At 42.2% G+C, this 20,893-nt stretch overlaps 2 protein-coding genes across 3 annotated transcripts in view; one reads left to right on the forward strand and one right to left on the reverse strand.

Annotated features, from left to right (window-relative positions):
• The first annotated feature begins 3,722 nt into the window (after nt 1-3,722).
• LOC130208721 (leucine-rich repeat-containing protein 3-like) lies at nt 3,723-7,903 on the forward strand. The gene is made up of 2 exons (XM_056438003.1): nt 3,723-3,809; nt 5,490-7,903. Exon 2 carries the CDS (start codon nt 5,559-5,561, stop codon nt 6,414-6,416), a length of 858 nt encoding a protein of 285 aa, XP_056293978.1. The 5' UTR covers nt 3,723-3,809; nt 5,490-5,558; the 3' UTR covers nt 6,417-7,903.
• A 2,099-nt stretch (nt 7,904-10,002) lies between these two features.
• col2a1b (collagen, type II, alpha 1b) overlaps nt 10,003-20,893 on the reverse strand; it is a 45,437-nt gene continuing 34,546 nt past the window's right edge. For both annotated transcript variants that reach the window (XM_056438135.1, XM_056438134.1), the window contains 16 exons: nt 20,324-20,431; nt 20,121-20,174; nt 19,977-20,030; nt 19,288-19,449; nt 18,156-18,263; nt 16,251-16,358; nt 15,947-16,000; nt 14,772-14,879; nt 14,114-14,167; nt 13,859-13,966; nt 13,672-13,725; nt 13,446-13,553; nt 12,836-13,124; nt 12,229-12,416; nt 11,834-12,076; nt 10,003-11,576 (listed from right to left, as the gene is read on the reverse strand). In XM_056438135.1, coding sequence (XP_056294110.1) covers nt 11,430-11,576; nt 11,834-12,076; nt 12,229-12,416; nt 12,836-13,124; nt 13,446-13,553; nt 13,672-13,725; nt 13,859-13,966; nt 14,114-14,167; nt 14,772-14,879; nt 15,947-16,000; nt 16,251-16,358; nt 18,156-18,263; nt 19,288-19,449; nt 19,977-20,030; nt 20,121-20,174; nt 20,324-20,431 — 1,947 coding nt within the window. In that variant the 3' untranslated portion in view covers nt 10,003-11,429. The remainder of the gene's footprint in view (nt 11,577-11,833; nt 12,077-12,228; nt 12,417-12,835; nt 13,125-13,445; nt 13,554-13,671; nt 13,726-13,858; nt 13,967-14,113; nt 14,168-14,771; nt 14,880-15,946; nt 16,001-16,250; nt 16,359-18,155; nt 18,264-19,287; nt 19,450-19,976; nt 20,031-20,120; nt 20,175-20,323; nt 20,432-20,893) is intronic.

Raw genomic sequence — 20,893 nt, forward strand, 5'->3', positions numbered from 1 at the left:
CCCTGTTTTTTTGTAATCATTTGATTATTATTGATGAATCCAGAATTAAAGCGATTGTTTTCCCTGCTCTGCTCACGTCTCTTCTATCACCATCAAGGAAATGGGATGCAGGCCGTCTGGTCCACTAACGGCAACATCTTCAAAGCCCAAGGGTCGATTTATATAGACGCACAGACGGTGGTTCACCCTTTCATTTCCAGCATCCTGACATTAACTGTAGCACCACAAAGTGATACAAAGGCTATTTCTGCTCGCTGCCAGATCAAAGCATTATTTATTCTTCTTCTTTTCGTTTCACTGAAGCGTGATAGTTATATGGCAGTTTCCCATTTCTTTACACAGTCCTTTGCATTTTTGTTGAATACTGCAAGGTCTTTTGGGCTGCAAGGGTTAGGTAGTAAAGGGCAGACAAGGCAGTGCTCCATTGTATGGTCTGCTTGTCCACATTCACAGGTGGTTGGGCCAGTCTTGTAGCCCCATCTGACTAATTATTTATTAAAAAAGCCTGATTAATTCTGAGGAATTACATTTTCCAAACCCCACAAAGCGGTGCTTCTTATGGCAGCTGGTGTCGTGACAAGGTTACTGGCTGTGGGACGAGCCGCGCAGTCGATTTCCCTGTAATAAAGTTGGTGATATGCCTTGAATTTCTCATTAAAGCTCCAGATCCCCCCCCCCCCCACCTTATCTCTACCTGTTGCTCACAGCTTATTGTATTTTCCACAAGGCTGCCCTTCTGCTGCTCTTGCCTTATGGAACATTTTGCTCTAAAATCTCATTACTGTGCATTATATTTCCATCAGTGGCGATGTTCAAAATGCCACAGCGGTGAACAACTTGCATTTGTTAATATTGCGCTGCATCTTTTCCTCTTTTTGTTGTTCAGGGGTGCAGGCTGTTGATTCTTCACTGATATCGTCTTTCTTTGTCACTCTTAGTTTAAACCAAAGTACTTTATTCTCTCAGTGGATCCTGCTAAGAAATGCAAATATTTGACATTTACCTGGATAACACACAGTGCATTGACTATTTGTAATAGCTTTGGAAAGGCACTATTACTCTGTGCCCTATTGTCCTGGAGCTGAGCAAGTCTCAATCTAATCTATACACATTTGTGACAGCCTTTTACAGTCACGTTGTACATATTGTTATCTCTGCCATCTCTTTAGTTTTGGTAGGGACAGAAAATAGTCCTTTACTAAAGCAACCACGTTACTCTTGAATCCACATTTGCAGGTGTATTTATGACGTAGTGCACTTGCCTGATTGTTGACGCAAGATACTCTGACTGAATTTCAAAAGACTTGCTAGTTTTAGCCTGGTTTTCTCCCGAGAACAGGAAAACTTGCCAGCATTAAGTCCTTTCCTGTCTCTTATAAATGTTATGTCAGCAGGGATGATTTTCCGTCAACAACAGACCAAATGTTTGTGTTGGTCCTCAGTCGTAAGCAGTTTTAGACGACTCCAGCCCTGGCAAGTCCCAGTTGGCCAGGCTGTGGGAAAATGGCTCCTGAGAGCCTCAGCAGAACACCTGCCCCCAGCCTGACCTGTTGATGGGGGATTCAATCCCGAGAGAATGACAGGCTAGTTAAAAAAAATGCTTCACCACCTTAAATTATTTATAATCTCTCTCCCGCTCCATCAAACGTACCAGACCGACGGTGGTTTTCACAAAACAATGGAATCACAAAACAATAGACATAATTATAACCACTCTGTGTCTTGTAGGAATATATTCCTGCCACCTGCTGTCATATCGTTTCCTCTGCCTCTATCTGTTTTCACATTTGTGCAAGGCTCATTCACTTTACCCCCTGAGGATTACAGCCAAACAACACAGATGATGCCAAACTGTTGCAATTCACTGAAGTCGGGTTTTCCAGTAGATTTAACATCACCATCTAGAAACAGCTCCTATGCTCGTACATCTTTTTTAAACGGCTCCCTCTGAATAAAATACCAAATAGACAATATATAAATGTTTTCATTTGTTCTGCTGCTGTTTGAACTTCTCATCCCATCACCATGTCATTCCATCTCAGCTCAGGGACCTGAACACAGTGTGTGTAATACTGATTTCTGTCTGTTATTACGCAGCCTTTGTTCCTTTTTTTGTATCTGAAAAAAAGATCAAAACTCAGCTTGTCCACAGCCCTGTCTCTGGCAACCGGGAGACAATCACCCATCAATTCAATTCAATTCAATTCAGTTTATTTGTATAGCCCAATTTCACAAATTACAAATTTGTCTCAGAGTGCTTTACAATCTGTACACATAGACATCCCTGCCCCAAAACCTCACATCGGATCAGGAAAAACTCCCAAATATCCCTTCAGGGGGAAAAAAAGGGAAGAAACCTGGAGGAGAGCAACAGAGGAGGATCCCTCTCCAGGATGGACTGATGCAATAGATGTAATGTGTACAGAAGGACAGATTTAGAGTTAAAATACATTCAATGAATATGACAGAGTGTATGAATAGTTCATAGTAGGCATATTCCACGATGGAGACCTCCACGATCCATCAGGCAGATGGCGGTGGGGAGGAGGAGTGGGCGGAGTCTCAACAGTGGGCGGAGTCTCAACAGGACAGTGGCGTAGTCAGGAGCAGGAATTCCACGACCCAGACCTCGATGATCCATCAGGCAGATAGGATCTATGCCGTCTCATAGAGTCCGATGACCCCATGAGACGTGAAGTCAAAAGGACTCCGGGGAGAAAGCAGAGTTAGTAACGTGTGATTGAGAGATGAAAATTCATCCTTAAGGAGAGAAAAAAAAGAGGAGATAGGTATGCCTATAGCAGCATATCAAGGGGCTGGACCAGGGCAAACCTGATTCAGCCCTAACTATAAACTCTGTCAAAGAGGAAAGTCTTAAGTCGACTCAAGGGCAACACATTCACACACATGCAGATGTAAGTTATATTTGCAGCGTTCTCACTCTTTAACCGCTGATCTTTTCCTCTTCCTCCTCGTCAACATCCTAATCTCCCCTGTCAGTGTTCATTCGGGTTGTGATTATTGTCATATTCTTTTGACAAACGAAATTGCAGAAATGCACCTGTAAATTATACTTGCAGCTTTCTTTATTGTGTTTGTATGCAGTGGAAATGTCATAGTTTTAAGAAGGTATGATAGGAGCAGGACAGGCTGGGGAGGTACAAGGTACCATCATGTCGAAATTGAAGACCCTGGTAGGCTGGAATGGGTCTCAAGGTGACCTTGTAGATCCAACCCCTTCTGTGTGTATATGTGCATGCATTGTAGAGCCTTTCTATGTTGGAAGTCTGTGTGGTGATGGATAAAGTCTCTTTCTATATATGACCTTCAATACTAAGCCTGGAAAAATAAGAGATGAGTGCATCTTTCCTTTGATGTTGTTAGGTTTAGCCTAATTCAGTTAAGATCACAGTACAACTAATGTCTTCTCCGAAATCCAGGAGACTGATGCCATCTATAGTGAGGAAGGACTTATGGTGGGAGCCCTCACGCAGAGAGAGAGAGAGAGAGAGAGAGAGAGAGAGAGAGAGAGAGAGAGAGAGAGAGAGAGAGAGTGCCCCACATCTTAGTTGCTATAACTCCCCTCTGTTACAGCAGGCAGCGATGGAGCCGTCTGCAGGAGGCACGCCACGTATCCACTGCTGATGCTCCTCACACAGTTTCAGATGAGGAGATGAGGAGATGAGGAGATGAGGTCCAATCTGCTGTCGGGAGAAATCCAGCGAAAAGCTGCAACGGGAGTCTAAAAAATTTAAGATCTAAAATCTTTTTTTCATTTTCTGGATCTCAAACTTCACAAGAAACCGGAGGTAAGTTTTCGGGAATCTATTTTTTGCCCGCGTATACAACCAGTAAAAATTGAATTGTTGTTACAACACGTCTGGGCGAATAATACGTAACGTGATCATATCGTCGATGCAGTTTTTTCTTATTATTTGCATCAACTTTTTACCAGCAGCCATGGGGAGACGAACATCGCTCTTTAACGTTAATTAATGTGATTCAAAAGTTTTATTTGCGATGTTTATTTGTTTGCATGAAGCAATACGAGCCGTTACCTTCCGAGACAGTCCAGCGCTGTTTACCCCCAGGTTAATGTTATTAATAGTTTAAAAACAATGTTATGCCACCAATGCAGGTTAATATCATAAAATACTGGAGCTGAGTCTCCGCATAATTCCATTTAAATAATGACCTTTACTTTATAAGGAGGACTATTAAAATAATCGGAAACAGCCACCGTCAGATGTAACTACAGTGCCTCCTGTATCTGCTTTGGGAGTCCCTCCATTGCCTCTTTTCTCACCTTTCTCATTCCCAATCCCAATCTCTTAATTGTGGATCTGCATATAGCTGCATTCAGCATGTTAATAACAGAGAGGTTAATGAGTGGCCGACTACATCCTCACCTCTGCTCGTGAGACACAGTTGGTGGACAGACAATCAGTCACTTCTATCGAGGCCACTGTTACTGTTAGTGCCTGCTGTCTGCAGGAGAGCAGAGGCATGGAGCTGTTGATACTATTATAACGACATGGGAGAGAGAGCACAAAGCGCTTGACATTTGAGGAGGATTGTCTTTTAATTAAATTCAAAGAGTGTATTGTGATCAAGAACAATAACAGGGCTGTAGGCTACTTGTCTCAACACAACAATACATGTCATAGAAACACCTGATTGGATTGTCTGGACTAAATGCAGTAGATCAAAAAAAAGAGGAATACAAACTCAGATGATTCTCGGCGGCTCTAAAACTAATAACACCTGTAATGTGAGATTATAGTCTACCTTCACCTACTCACTACAGGAAGACCCAGATCACTGCTGGCTTATTGTGTCACTTATTGATACTGTGGGACACAAGCAGGATTGATGTTCTTGCTGTTAATAGTGTGGCAGGCAATACTTGGGCTATTGATCCCACCCCCTTTCTATCCCTGAGCCCTACAGTCTGCTCTATCTCCAGCCATGGAATCAACACGGGCTGATGGAAAATGATTAAAGGGCTATGCATCACAGGACAATAAATAGAGGGATAAATGGGAAGAACATGTATGTAAGGCTTCTCCTGGTTTTGAATTGAAGAAGTACAAAAAACAGCAGAAGGGTAATAATGATGATAATGATGATTTATGTCCTTTTAAAGCAGAAATACAAGATTAGTTAAAATCCTTTTAGTTGACTTCAATTATCATTACCGCTGTGGATAACTAGGGATTGTTGTGTTGTTGAGAAATGGTTCTCCTCTTACATGTTTTAGTCCTTTTCAATATCTCAATATCTCTCCATGCAGGAGTGTATTCATCAGATAAACTGGCTTAAGCTTATTTCATTGACTATCTGTTTGACCTTTCTCCTTTTTCTTCTCCTCCTCTTCCTCCTCAAGATGATAATCTCTCCTGTCAGTGTTCATTTCTGGTTCCACGTGTTTGTAAAGAGACACACACAGAGTCATCTTTGACCCTTTTTTCTCTCTCTCAATCTTTCAGATCCTGCTGGTGCGAGTCAGTGTGTGTGAGATTGGGACCTGGTGTGTGTCAGGGGGCTATGGTGAGGCGATGTGCACTGGCTGGTGTGAGGAGAGATGGACCAGTGTCAGTGGAAGAAGACGAAGAGGTAAAGGACTGGATCTTCACTCATGGCTGCGCGTCTCGCTCTTGTTCTCAGCTCTGTGGGGCCAAGCGTCCCCCCAGTGCCCGGACAGCTGTCACTGCGACTGGGACACGGCCACGGTGCTGTGTTCCGATGCGGGGCTGCGGGAGATCCCAGAGGGGATCCCACCGGAAACTGTCTCCCTCCACCTGGAACGCAACTACATCCGAAACATCCCCGAGAGCGCCTTCAGCGGCCTGGTCCACCTGCGGGATCTGTACCTGTCGCACAACCGAATTGACTCGCTGGCCTGGGGGGCCCTGCGGCATCTGGGCCCTGAGCTGCGCCTGCTGGACCTCTCGCACAACCAGCTGAGGCAGGCCAGCAGGGAGGAGTTTGGATCTACTCGTGCAACGACGCGCCTCTACCACAACCCGTGGCACTGTGACTGCGCTCTTCAGGAGTTGATGGAGTCTCTGAACCTGGAGCCGGAGACAGTAAATGGGATCGTGTGTGAGAGCTCTGTGAGGGGGCTGGGCGAGGGTAGCAGGTGGGAGGACCCGGGGTCGCACGGCGAGAACGCTGGTCAACCGCTTGTCAAACTGTTGGATTCTGGGGTGAATTTCTGCAGCTTGCAGAGGAAGACCACCGATGTAGCAATGCTGGTGACAATGTTTGTATGGTTCTTCATGGTCATCGTGTATGTCGTGTACTATGTGAAGCAGAACCAAGCCGAGACCCGCAGGCATTTGGAATACCTGAAGAGTTTGCCCAGCCCCCGGAAGACCCCCACAGAGACAGATACTCTGAGCACTGGTTTCTGAACTCCGAAATGGAACAATGGGGGAAATTGATTTTTCAAGAACTACTGATAAATGTCAAAAAAATGCCGTGTGGAGTTTCTGGAAGATGCTGATCCAGAGGAAACTAACCTTTTACAGCTGTGCTTTGTGATATTTTTTCATATTTGTTACAACTGAGCCCCTGACCACACTTGTCCTAATAGTTATGTACCTGTTGCATTTTTCTCAATTTAATGAAACATATTTGTGTACGTTCCCCCATGTGCACTGAGAGACCTATACCCTGGTCTTTTATCTTTCATTAAGCTCTATTTAAGAGTGTTTGATTGGCCCTTAATGAAGAATTGAAAGCCACTAATCAGCTGGAGTGTGGACCAGGTTAAAAAAGAAGAGTGTGTGAACTCAAATGTGTGTCCCAATCGAACTGCCTGTTCATTTGTGCTTTGTAGTTCTCGTGTCTTGTAACAGGCCAATTTCCCTTGGATGACATTGATTTTGCACAGATGCTCTGAAGCCAATCCCAATTCAAGACCACACAGACGGTGGTTTCGTTGCCAGTGGAGAAGTGCTGATCTAAATGTACTGTGACGAAGCCATGAGAGCTGGAGGTGAACTCTTTAGTCTCCAAGCTGCAGCAACCAGCTCTAAAAATATCTTGGTGGCCAAGTGTACACACAGCTTGTCCACTGATTGGTAAGAAGAAATCCCAGCCGGATTTATAAATGGATCATTGTCATAAAGTTGATTAGTGTAGCCATTTTTCTTGAGAGAAGCTGTTATTTAGGCCTTAACCCTCCTGTTACCTGCGGGTCAATTTGACCCCATTCAATGTTTAACCCTCCTGTTACCTTTATATTTACTGACATATTTTACCCTCGGGGTGAATTTGACCCCAGCAATTAAAACCTCCAGAAAATTATTAGAATTAATATTGTTTTCCAATTTTAAGTGTGAGGTACTTTATGTTTGTTTGTTGACTACCTAAATAGCCCTTTAAATATATAAAAAAGTTGATATTTCTTATATGTTTCACACAGTGAAAAACAGCCTGGGGTCAAATTGACCCGAAAGAACACCGACATTAAACATTGAATGGGGTCAAATTGACCCTAAGGTAACAGGAGGGTTAATTAATCTCTTGAGTCCTGATTTTCCGTTTTGTCTGCACTGATTGCCGTATACAAATAGTTCTGTCTCCCATTTATAGAGTAGGCTTCATCATAATTGATTATTATTTTTGAAGCAACGGTAAAAATGAGCAAAACACTTTAATAAAAAATAGAATATTTTTTTCAGTTCGTACATTTAACAAATGCAATATTAAGATTAATACCATGCCTGGAATTTATACTGAACATGCACTTAATATGGAACAAAGTACCTTGTTTTAACTTCACTTTGTTCATATTTACCTTCGCAAAATATGGAACATTTTCTCTGTGGATTCTGTGGTGAATGTATTCACTGATACATATGGAAACTAAAAGGCCTTTCTAAAGCCAGCAACATCTAATGATAGATAGATAGATAGATATATACTTTATTAATCCCCAAGGAAAATTTTCGAGCAGCAGTAAGCAACAACACATAAGGGAATTTGTCGAGCCAGTAGCAGCAAACACACAAGATAAAAATAAAAACACAAATATAAGAAGGGTTAGGTGATCTGGCAAGAGGTGAACTGTCGCAGAGCCACATAGACGTCGGCAGGAATGTCCTCCTCCTCTTCTCTCAGGCGCGGCGAGAGGTGGAGAGAAAGAGAAAGTAATCCTCGTAGGAGGTGGAGGAGGTGGTGGAGGTGGTCGGGTTAGTTTGTTAAGACGGCTGGTGTCACCGGCTCCGATGGTTGTTAAGGTCAATGGCCCCCAACAAGAGCTCGCTAATTCAACCGGGAGGTAAGCAGAAAGAACGACTAGATAACGTTAGGCACTTCTATACTTTATTTTCTATTACTTTCAAAAAGAAAAGGAAACAAGACGATGTGATCACTACAGCCGCGATGCCAACTCGCTGGGATGAGCAGATATTGGCTCTGTAACAGACCGCAGGGGGGTCTGAAGCCGCCATTGTTTATTGAAGTGGTTACAAGCCAAATTGGTTTGGAACCTCTTGTGTAAGAGTTCCTTTAATTTTTTAGCACCATCATCAGGTCAGAAATTGTATTTGTCCAATAGGCTACTTTGGTTTGTCCCATCGCTTCGACTGCAGGCTGCTTTGTGTTTTGTGCAAGCCAATGTTAGCATGCTTATTTGTACACTAAGGTGGTTATCGGCAGTGAGGTTTACGATCATGGTGAACTTTATAGCTGCTAAACACCAGTCTGTCGTCATTGTGAGCCTGTTAGCATGCTGGCATTAGCATTTAGTGCCTAAGTGCAGCCTCACAGGCTCTTATTCATGTGTCTTTCAATTTGTTGCAGATTTAGGTGTACACATTACGACCTTAGTGTTCATAGATGTAATAAAACATTACTGTGCACCATTTAGTCGAACTATTCAGTTGCAAAACCTAGAATAAGACAACTTTCTGTGTCGGCCTACTGTAATGTGCTAAATGTGGAAGTTTGTGTTGTTGTTCATCATGAAGAAATACTGTGAATTAGAGCTAGAATCAGTAAACTTTGAGTTGAAAGATATGGATGTTATTATGATAACTGGTCCATCTTAAAACCCAGTCTTGGGTGGACCGCAGGCTGAAAGATTAGAATAAGAAGTTTGATATTAGTTCTGTCTGTGCATAAACTGACAGACTGTGAAGCACTGGGGTGGATCTTTACATACTCCCTGAATGTTAACCGTCTGTCACAAATCCTACGTCCACTATTGATGAGTCACAGTTCAGTTCTTAAACCGACTTTCACTCGATCAGGTGAATCGATGCAGATAACCCAAAAGTCAACAACCAAGCATGCCCTCTGTGAAGTTTTCTTCTTCTGTAGATACTTTTTTTTATTGGTGATGTATTTCTGTCACAGTGATTCTTTTTTACTCCTGTTTGTTTGCCAATAATGATTTAAACAACGATAACAACTTTCATTGAATAATAATTGATCAATCAAAAAGTGATTTTAAGAAGAAAACCAGTATAACAAAAATAAAAGAAACATTGCTTTACTTGATGTGTAAATGTGTCCAACTTTTATTGCTACTGTAGGTTGAAAAAAGGCAAGAAGATAAAGAGATTAATGAGATAAACAGGAAGACATACATTCACAGAATTAACTGTTGGCAGTGTTTTCTATTTCTAGCATGCCTTATAACTAACAGAAACTATAGAAAAACTATTTGACATATATAAAAGTACAAATTTCACCATGCACCGCCACCTTCAACCTTTTTTTCTGTTTTTGGTTTCCACACATTTTCATCAACAAAATGAAAATGGCCCCCGCATTTATTCTTTCGCCCTCTGCTTTTAAGTTTTTTTTATATTTATCTAAAGTGTTTCTCCCCCTGTAAACGCATCTGGACACCACCACACAGCCCACAGTGGCAGCAGGACACAATGACATGTTTAGGTGTGACTTAGTTTTCTTTGGGGAAGAGTCAAAACCATACTACCTCAGATTAGGGAGAACAAAACAGGATACAAATAAAAAGCAACTTCAGCCTGTTTCTTGGTTTTGTCTTTTATTTCCAATTTACATTAATTAAAACGCAACAAAAACAAGTCATGATCATAATAATTATATAATAATGCTATTATTATTAATAATAATACCATTATTAATAATAAGAAATATACACAACCTCACACAAAGGAGACCCTCTGCTCTGGCGGTAGAACTGGAACAACAATGTCAAACACACCCTGATTCTCTTGAACCGCCGCGTGTGTGTTTGTGTGTGTGCGTGTGTGTGTGTGTGTACACTGAGGCAGAGGGCACTCCCTGTGTGAGGGGACTGATGGGAGAAAGTAGAGCGGGATGGGGGTCAAAGTCACAACAAATTGGGGGGCGGCAGACTGGGCTTCTATGACCAAGCTTCTTTTGTTCATATTGATATAAAATGTTAGGTTTTGTATATAAAGCTTCAGGGGGAGAACGCCTTTGATTTGAGATATGTGTTTTTTTGTGTGAGGTAGCTTTAAAATATCTAAACTAACATTTTATTCAGTATTAACTCCAAATTGGACGTGTCTTGATTGTCAAACGTCATCAAGGGCATGTTTGTTTACATATAAGGGTTGAAGCAGGCGGGTGGGATGAGGCAGGGACATTTTTCACCAAGAAATCCAAAATCCCAGTGGCTGCTCTCTATGAGAAATTGTATATATGTATACACACATATACCTACTACATATAAGTTTCTGGTCGTTTAAAAAATACAGACTGTTTTACAACAATAGCACCATTGAGTTTTATTATAATACACAGTAACTTTTTGATACACACTGTGGTGGTAGAAATAGGAACAACTGCAATTTCTATGTAGCTAGATTTTTGGTTTCAAAGAGATATGTGTGCTTTAGTGGATATGGTACAAGGGTGATGGGTTGATTAGAAAAGAGGAGGAAGTAGGAGAGGAAGTTGGTGGATATGGTTTAAAAAAAAAAAAAAATTGTAAATGGACTTTTTATTACTTTGCAACAAACTCAGTCCGACCACACCTGGGACTCAAACCTAAACAATAAATAAATAACACCAACACATTTGTCTCTCTCTTGTTCCCTGGTATGTTCCCGTACTCTCCTCATACTTCCTCCATCTTGTTCATGAGGTGGGGCAGGTGGTGGTTGGGGGTTGCTGTCCACCCAGGGTGAAGTGGGGGCTTTTGGGGAGGCCTGGGTGTCCATGTGGGAGGGGGTGGTGACGATGCTGGATGAATCACAGATGACAGTTGCTGGTGCCATTCAGTGCAGATATCCTCCGGAGTTCGACTTGGATAAAGCACTTTTTACTTAGAAAAAAAGTCCCATTTAAAAAAAGTGTCTTGATTTTTCTTTTTATCTCCTTCTTTATCTGAAGTGTGCTTCTCTTTCATTCAATTTCTTTCAAATTCCCACTTCTCTCTCTTCTTTTTGATCACTCGTTCTTTACAAGAAGCAGACTGCTCCCACTTCGACTCCGAACTCCTGGTCTGTTCCTCCAATATCCATGGGGGCAATGTCTACGATGGGCAGACGAGAGGTCTTCTGCGATCTGTATTCCATCACTGTCTTGCCCCACTTTCCCGTGTGTTTCTGTGCAGAGGGAAAAATCACAGCGGCTGTTAATTAACCTCAGGACTTTTTTCAAAATAGAAGACAGTAAGATTGGCTAGGTGAAGTAAATAAAAACCAGAGAGCAAGAAAGACAGTGCCTAATGTCTGTCATGAAGGGAAAGTCAATCGTGACCAATTTTACGATCCATCTTTTGAGTGTCATTACATCATCTTCTGATTCAGTACATTAAATAGTGTGTGTAGTGTGCGTTTGTGCTTCATCTGTCCCGTCGTACCGTGCAGCCGTCCTCCATCACGCTGTAAGTGAAGCGGCTGTTGCCCTCGGCTCTGATCTCCACGTCGTTGGAGCCCTGCAGCAGAACGGCCTTCTTCAGGTTGCCCGTTGAGGCGTCCATGTAGGCCACGCTGTTCTTACAGTGGTAAGTGAGGTTTTGAGAAGCCTCGGTAGACAGCAGTCTCAGGAAAGTCATCTGAATGGCAGCAGTGTTGGCTGCCAGGCTGTCATCGCCATAGCTGAACTGCATTGGACCGCAGGTAAAGGAGAGGAAGGAAGGATTGTGTTAATTTATCTGCATGAAAAAGACTTAAACCACAATTCAAAAAAATATTGACAACTGATGTCATTACATTCCTAATAATAGAGGCTCAACTTATGTTTAGAGATACTTACGTGGAGGCCTCCATTCATTGTCTCTCCGAACCAGACATGTTTGCGGTCTTTGCTCTTGCTGGACCACCAGTTCTTGCGAGGGATACTGGCCGGGTTGGATTTTACGCAGGACTCTCCTGTCTCCATGTTGCAGAAGACCTTGATGGCATCGATGGTGCAGCCCTGATTGGGATCAATCCAGTAGTCTCCTACAGGAAAAAACACACAAAAAAACACATCAGATTCCCAATATGTCTTGTCTTTGGCTGCCCAAAAAACTGATAATTGTTGAAATTCTATTGCATAATGTTAGGAATATTGTGAAACTCTGAATTAGGCACATTCAACAGGGGCGGACTGGCCATTGGGAAGTTCGGGAAGACTCCAAAACGGCCAAATCTGGCCGAACCGACCAATACTTATGTGTTTTCATCATCATCATCATCATCATCATCATCGAAATCATGGGCCAGCCGGGCCATCGAAGCTGCAGACCAGACTATACTAACAATATTTAACCAACATTTTGACTCCACAAAACGTGAGCTGCCAGGGTAAAATGTCACTTAGCTGATGCCGACTTCATCATCTCCCCCCCATTTGACAAATGTCTCTGGCTGTCACTCACCGCTCTTCCAGTCAGGATGGCAGAGCTTGAGGTCTCTGCAGGTGCGAGACGGGTTCTTCCTGGATCCCTCCGGGCTGCGGATGTTCTCGATCTGGTTGTTGAGAGATTTGAGCGTGGCGTCGACCTCGGCATCGTGCTGACGGAGGTTTCCTGACGCCTGGTCGGCCCTCATGTACCTGAGAGGATCAGGGGACTTTTCCATCTGACCCAGACCAGCAAAGGCGGACATGTCAATGCCAGGGCCAGGGGGACCAGGGAGACCGGGGGGTCCAGAGTTTCCAGAGGGACCCTGAGGAGAAAAGGAGAAAGACGGAAGATGACATGTTGGTTACTACATGTTACTACATATCATATCTATATTAAAATAACCGGAGTAGTCTCAAATGTTGCATTATTGCTACTTCTTCAAGTCAGACTACAAAAGTCCCCCCTCATTTCCCACCTCGGGTTCAGGAAGCACTTCAGTCTGTTCTGCAACCTAATTCATATTCTAGGACTTTCTATTCATTTTGCTATTTCACAAATTCTCAAAACAATTCTAAATTCCTCATTAAATGTTCACTTGCTTGTAACATATGTGTGACAGTAACAGTTCTCGTGGGGTACTTACAGAGGGACCGGTGTCTCCTCCGCGACCACGAGGTCCGGGGGGTCCGATGGGTCCTGGCTGACCGTTTCCACCATCCTTTCCACTCGGGCCAACAGGTCCAGGTGGTCCCTACACACACATGCGGAGATGTTGATGTTAAGCACTAAAGACACCGCATGTGAAGAAATGTTCTTCATTCGTCTCTCATTAGTGACGTTCCCAGTATTTCAGCAGCTTTATTACTCACTCTTTGTCCAGAAGGTCCAGAGGGTCCAGTAGCACCCTGATCTCCAGATTGACCCTTCATAGATAATGATAACATGCATACATCAGAGTTTCTGCGGCATTCAACACGTTTACAACTTTTTTTTATTCCACTTTATAACAATAATTGTTAATTTGAACAATGTCCAATGATTATAATGAGTGTTTACCGGAGGTCCGGGCAGACCCTGCAGACCAGTGAAGCCTCTGTGTCCCTTCTGTCCTCTCTCTCCACCCTCTCCACCCTCTCCCTTGTCACCGCGGGGTCCTTGGGGTCCCTGAAAAAAAGTGGCCAATAACTTAACGGTGTTTGGTTTTCTATTGTATTATTATGAGCCTTGGTGTATTTCTTCTCGAGGAAACACATTCAAGGCTCAATTTGACGTCTGCAGTCGATGCATTCGTTGTGTTTGTTCGCTACATACAGGCATCCCTCTGGCTCCAGAAGGTCCAGAAGACCCAGAAGGTCCTTGTGCACCCTGTGAAAGAAAAACAAAAGAATGAATTGTTGTTATAGTTCTGGCATAAATTACCAGAGCACTGCTTTGCACTTCTCAGATAGATCAATTGACTGTCATATCATATGTGTGAACATTAAAAATACTGTTAACATTGTGTCAACATTATTGTAAATATGTGTGGATTATTAGCATCATTTATTTTTCGGTCTGGGAAAGAATACTGTGACTTTGTTGTGTTCATTAACATGTATTGTATTTTAATGATGTCATCAGAAATATCACTTAGTCTGTAAGCATTCAGGTTGCTATTACACAAAGGTCAACTATGCCCTCTAGGATAAGGTTAAAATCATTTTGTAATAAAGATGTATTGAAGGACCAACTCATTTCATAGTATTAGAACATCTGGAAATAGACTAAATAGATGCTGTAAATGTGGAAAAGAAAACATTGAGGTTCCTTTTTCACCTTAAGCACAGCAGGTCTACCTCTGGACAACTTGCAGATGTCTAGCAGTACAATGTACACCTTTTATAAATGACGCTGCTCTTCACTTAACAGTGCACTTAACAATGCAGCTAAAAAAAGACACTACGTCACAAGTGTTGGAGTCGTTACTCACAGACTCTCCTCTGTTTCCCTGTTTGCCGGTGGCACCGACTGGGCCGGAAGCACCAGGAGCGCCTGAAGCACCGGGAGCACCAGCGGGACCAGTGTTCCCACGCTCACCCTGCAGCAGAAAGGTCAGTCATGTGAGAAAAGACACAGCCGCACACACTGCACAGATGATGCTGTCCACCTTTAGTCTTGGCTGCATTTAGAAAGGTTAAGACGACTACCACTACGACTTGTCGTGGACAATGTATATTAATCTTTCTTCTAAAAGTCACTGTGTTACTGAACTCTGCTCCCAGAGTTCAGCTCATCTTGTGAGGGACAATAACAGATTGTATTATTGTACGGCAGAGTGCTTTGTTGTGTTTCTCTCTCTCTCTCTCTCTATCACCTCTCAGGCAGACGCCACAACACCAACTGGGAAAGCAGACAGAACCTGTTCCCATGGATGTTGTGGGAAGGAGAGAGAAGCAAGAGAGGGAGGGGGGATGGGGAGCGAACACTTCATCAATAATTCTGACTGTATAAGACTATGTCGCACTTTCATTTCTGGGTCAGATCTCCGATAACCGTTTGTGTGGCAGAGCTCTGGTCATTCAATTTAATTATTCCAAGTGTCTGTTTAATAAATACTTAAAGACATTTAAGTGTTTCGACATTGAACTTGTTTTCTCTACGGGACATTGGAAAGGTTCATTTCCATCACACTCCTAACAGTAATATTAATATTAATAATAATAGTTTCTATTGTTAATATTTGTATTATTATTATGTAAATAATCATATACAAAACCATAATAATCCTAATAATATTGTGAAGTTAATTTGCTCTTTGCTCATATAGTGTATAGTGAGATTATTAAGATTTTTATTGGGTGTTTGAATACACATTTTTGTGCAATGCTAAGTCACATGTTATACAGGAAGTTCCAGATAAACATGATGAATTAAATATAGAATACATGTACGTGATTTGAACGAGATGGTGTTGTCAGCCAAGCGGTGTGCAAATGTATTCCTGTCGCGAATGAAATTCCAATTTCAACACATTTGCAACACATTACCCAGACATACATACACCAAACCTGAATCATAGCATATTTGAAAGCTGACACAGTTCAGGTACAGGAGCCTACAACACCGAGGTTTTGACTTACGTATCTTATATAGCGTCTTTCTCACCTTGGTTCCTGTCGCACCATCTCTACCGGGAGGTCCATCAGATCCAGCGTTGCCCTGACGGAGATCAGTAATGATTATTAATAGCTTCCATCTCCACCGAGCCAGATGTCCTATTGAATACTGATCAGCTGCATAATGAACCCTGCTCCAACAAAACACGTTGATGGTACGGAGGATACACAATACAAATGTATACGTGATGCAAATAGCAGTTCATGTGAATCGCCTCCATGAATAGACTAACATGCAAAGTGGCAGACATGAATCGAAACACACACATGATGTGTGTTGACCCCTCGCTCACCTCTCTGCCAAGCTCTCCTGAAGGACCAGTGAGTCCAGGTGGCCCAACAGACCCGGGGGGTCCGCGGTCTCCACTGCCACCAGTAGATCCTTGCTTTCCGGGCTCACCCTGAGAGACGAGACGAGGACTCATTACCACACTTAGAACTCGTCGTGCAATATATATAATTGGCATTATATATTCAGTGAATCTATGTTTTTTGAAACAACACAATGATCAACTGAGGTTAAATCACCCCTCACATCACAATCGTGTATCAGGCTAGTCCCACTTTTATTTACTTATTTTGGTTTGTTGTGTTCTATAAAACCAGCAATGAATATTGTAAAGATCTGCTAAATTATTAACAATACTCAAACAGAACAGCTATAAAATGTTGAGTTCGGAGTCATTTCCCCCCAAAATGACAATAATTAAATTTGCATCAATTTAGATATACAGTTTACATCTTAAACTGGAAACAACCAATTAGACTAGAAACACAACCATGAGAACAGTGTGTTCCAGATATTTAAATGCAGCATGTTTTTGCAGCTGCTTGGCCTTTTCGTCTCCACAAACTGATTTAGAGACAGGTTCAGGTAAATAATTTCCAGATCATCAATAAAAAGATGAACAGCTGATTTCAAACCACATTTACCACATCCTTATTAACCAATATGCTGTGATATACAATGCAAATACTATTTTTGTTCAAATGCAGCATTATTTACCATTTTCTTTAAATATTAATCTCCCCATTTCTAACAAAATATATTTGGGTCAAATTGGAGATAAAGTCCAATCACAGCTTTGGGAAATGTGTGTTTTTCCAGTCGGGTATTGTTCATGTTGATATCTCATACTGCCCATTTGAAATGCTCACATATCCATAACTAAGCCAGATGACAATCAGTGACCTGAAAACAGATTGCAATACCAGTTTATCTTATACCGAATGGATGTGTTTTGAATGACTATTATAAAATGTAAAAGATAAAGAACATGGCGCAAAACATTGACTCGATCCAGAAATACAGGTTAAGCCTCAAAATACACAACGTCACATAAACTGTTCAAACTTCACTCGCTATGAAAGGCATATTCTATGCTTGAATCATTTCTGGGTGAGTTTTGGCATCACTGCTTCCTCCTTGGCTTCCCTTTCATGCTCACTGATGAACAATTAAGCGTGAGGACATGCACCACTGAGGATATGTAAGTCAAGGACTCATGTCACATATCAAATAGTGTGAGATGTAAGCAGGGGAGGCTTCTTGTCACATATCATACATCTAATAGAATCAGTTCATCAGGAGAAAAGTCCTAGCTGTTCTCATGTGAGACGTGATGTGACCGTGATTCAATCAGGCCACAGCAGAGTGTCCAGAGTCTGCCTGTGTCTTCTTTCTCTTGTACTCCGTGACAAAGCATCAGGCAATGCGCTCTTAGAGAGGATTCCGAAGTGTATGTTTACAGAATAGCCTCTTTTTTCTATTCAAGGTGAGCGGTTGTCATTATGTCACTCGCAGCAGTGAAAGAGAAACACTTCATGTTGGACAACACTCTGCGGTGACCGCTCTGTGTTTTAATAAGCCTTCAACCAATCACATTGCAGTGGGAATCATATTACTGAAGGGATTAATCGATCATCAGAATAATTGCTTTAGTGTTCAATCAGTTGGCTAGCTTGAGTTGATATCTTATCGATGAATTGTTTCAGCTCTATTATTGTGAACTGAATATGTTATGTATTTCGACAGAACAAGCAATTTCAAGTTGCCGCCTTAGGCTCTGGGATTATTTTAGAGGAATTACTCATTATTTTCTGACAGAATTGTGGAAAAAAAGCGACATTGAAAATAAATTGCAGCCCTAAGACATTAAAAGAAATGATGTGAGAAAAACAAACAGTATGCAACTTACAGAAGGTCCAGGCAGACCAGGGAAGCCTCGCTCACCACGCTGTCCGGGCAAACCCACGATACCGCGCTGACCCGCCAAACCCTGAGGACCCGAAGGTCCGAGGGGACCCTGAGAGAGGAGAGAAGAGAATTAATGTTTGGTAAATATAAATATAAATGTTTCAGCAGACAAACCATTTAATTATGGTCGTCTTTTATTATATACAATAATCCTTTAATTACTTAATTCAGTTCTTTAGGCCAATTCTGAGACATTAAAACAAATTGTAGTTATCTCTACTGGACTGGATAAATAATTAAATAACAAAAAAACTAAAGTATAATAAACTAGCAATATACATTTATTCACATGGTTATTTAAAAGTGTTACCCAAAAAGAAAATATAACAAAGTTAAGCAAATACAAGTGAATTACACCACAATTCAGCAGCACAGATCCAAATGGATCTCTCCATCTCTTCTCTGGTCAGCTTCATTTGACCATCACGTCTCACGGTGCATGCTAAACACCCGAGACCGGATCGTCGGCCGGCTCAGACTCTGATGTGTTGATGTGCAAGATTTCGTATGTAATCTATGGATGGAATGAGTAACGACACGGCAGCTATCTTTATGTTTGAGTTTGCAGTCATTTGTGAAGGGTCATTTTCTTGACAGGGCTCGCCATGTGTTTGTGATGTGTGTATGTGTGTGTGAGTGTGTGTGCGCAAGGTAAAAGCCCTGGGTCCTGTCATTCGTCTGTCACCGGGCTTGTGCCCTCTGCTGTCATTTGCCGAGGTTTTCAATTGCAGTCGGTGATGGACACTGACAGCTCTGCGTATTAATGGAGAGTCTGCTCTGCTGCTGTCCATTACTGATGACATTGGCTTGTTGAGCTGAGCTGCGTACAAATCAACAGAAATGTATAAAACAAACATATTTAACAATGTTTTTTATATAATGACGTCTGCGTTCACCGTGACAGCGTTCAAGGAGATGTGCAGTCTGGAGAGAAGAGTTGGAGTGGCTAAATGCGTGATTGCTGGAGTTGTGTTTCAAGAGCTACAAGGTCAAGCAGGTCAAGACGATCTAAAAGCCCGGAAGAGTCTTGAGTTGTACACGGAGGAGTACGATTACAAGTATGACAAACTCACAGAGGGACCATCCTCTCCAGCATCTCCCTTCTCTCCAGAAGTCCCAGCTGGACCACGGAGCCCGGCATCACCCCGTCGGCCCGAGGGTCCACCATCTCCCCTCACACCCTTAGGGCCATCTTTACCAGAGGGGCCGGAAGGACCAGCAGTTCCAGGATTTCCCTACAACAAGGGAGGAGGATGACTTAACACAAACACACATACAGTGAAATGGCACCATTACATTGTAATACATGTAATATACATGCATGCATTCTTTTTTGAGTCTGCAGATTCCTATATTACAGATTATTCTACAAACAAACAACAACAACTCCCACTGTGTCAGGCATTCTGTTTTGGTCGTGTGAATGCTTTACAGGTGCAAATATTAGAGGCGTTGTAGGTGACAATAAGTCAGGCGGCAGTTAGAAAACATTGTTGTTTCTGTTCTGCTGCACCGTGCTTCTTCTTCTTTCCCCATACCCAATTTCATTTGGTGACTAAATAATAAATATCCACAGTAAATAATAACGGTTGAATGTAGTTTATTCATTCTAGAAGCCTGTGTAAGTTAATGGTATACTGCTAAATGAATTGTCAAAGTATTCGAAAATGTGTGATAATATCAGTGTCCTATATTCATGTCTCTACGGTATAGTTCTGGACCCAGTCGTGGGTTTGAAGGCAGTTGTGTGTCGTGAACTTACATTGGGACCAGGGGGTCCAACTCGGCCAGCAGCACCAGGGAATCCAGTGGCTCCCTGAAGGAGAAAGATGAAGTTAGACAAAGCCTGAAATACTCTGACATAACTGATTATGATCAAGAAGATATTTTCAAAAACTTCACTCACAGGAGGTCCCTGAGCACCACGAGCACCTTTAGGTCCAAAAACACCGGTAGGACCCTGGAGGAGAAAATATACTTCACTGTCATGATGTTTATTTGATGGTTTATAAACATAAATATAGATGCATATTCCATTTCAGTTGCTTTGAAATGCTGTGTTTTAGATTTAAACTCTTATTTGGGCAAAGTCCAGAAAAAAACACCCACTGCAGGTCCAGGGGCACCAGATGGTCCCTGGGGTCCATTGGCCCCAGCTTCACCCTTCTGTCCAGATTCTCCCTGCTCTCCTTTGATTCCTGGCTGACCGTCAGAACCCTGAAATAAGAAAGACAATTGAATGAAGGAAATATGCCAGACGTTAAATTGAGAATTATGCTTCTGGGTTTCCTAAGATATCTTTGGGTAGGGGCTCCACCGGTAACCAGTCATAGTTAGTTCTATTCAGGCTTTGAAAAACATTACATTATGTCTAGCTCCGTGAAGATGCTATTGAGTTGTATTGTGGGAAATGTTTTTTACTGTTGCTCCTTTTGCTATTGTTTTAACTGTGTTTCTTTAATTCATCTCTACTTTGTGGAAGTGCTATATGAAATGGCTGGAGTAGCCCTAAAAGGTCTTAAGACCTCCGAGACTTAACGAACAAGAATAAATACTAGCCTGCGAATTTTTTGCATTTAAACTATTCATACCGGCAGCGATGTGAATTTGCAAAAGTTGCAGCATTTTTTCAAGAAAAGCTTTGAATAGATTGGCGCAGGCAGAGAACCAACTTACTGT

Source organism: Pseudoliparis swirei, chromosome 18, assembly GCF_029220125.1.
Source record: "Pseudoliparis swirei isolate HS2019 ecotype Mariana Trench chromosome 18, NWPU_hadal_v1, whole genome shotgun sequence".
Taxonomy (NCBI): domain Eukaryota; kingdom Metazoa; phylum Chordata; class Actinopteri; order Perciformes; family Liparidae; genus Pseudoliparis; species Pseudoliparis swirei.

Coding starts and splice junctions, on each gene's coding strand:
- LOC130208721 (XM_056438003.1), top strand. CDS start 5,559: ATGTGCACTGGCTGGTGTGAGGAGAGATGGACCAGTGTCAGTGGAAGA.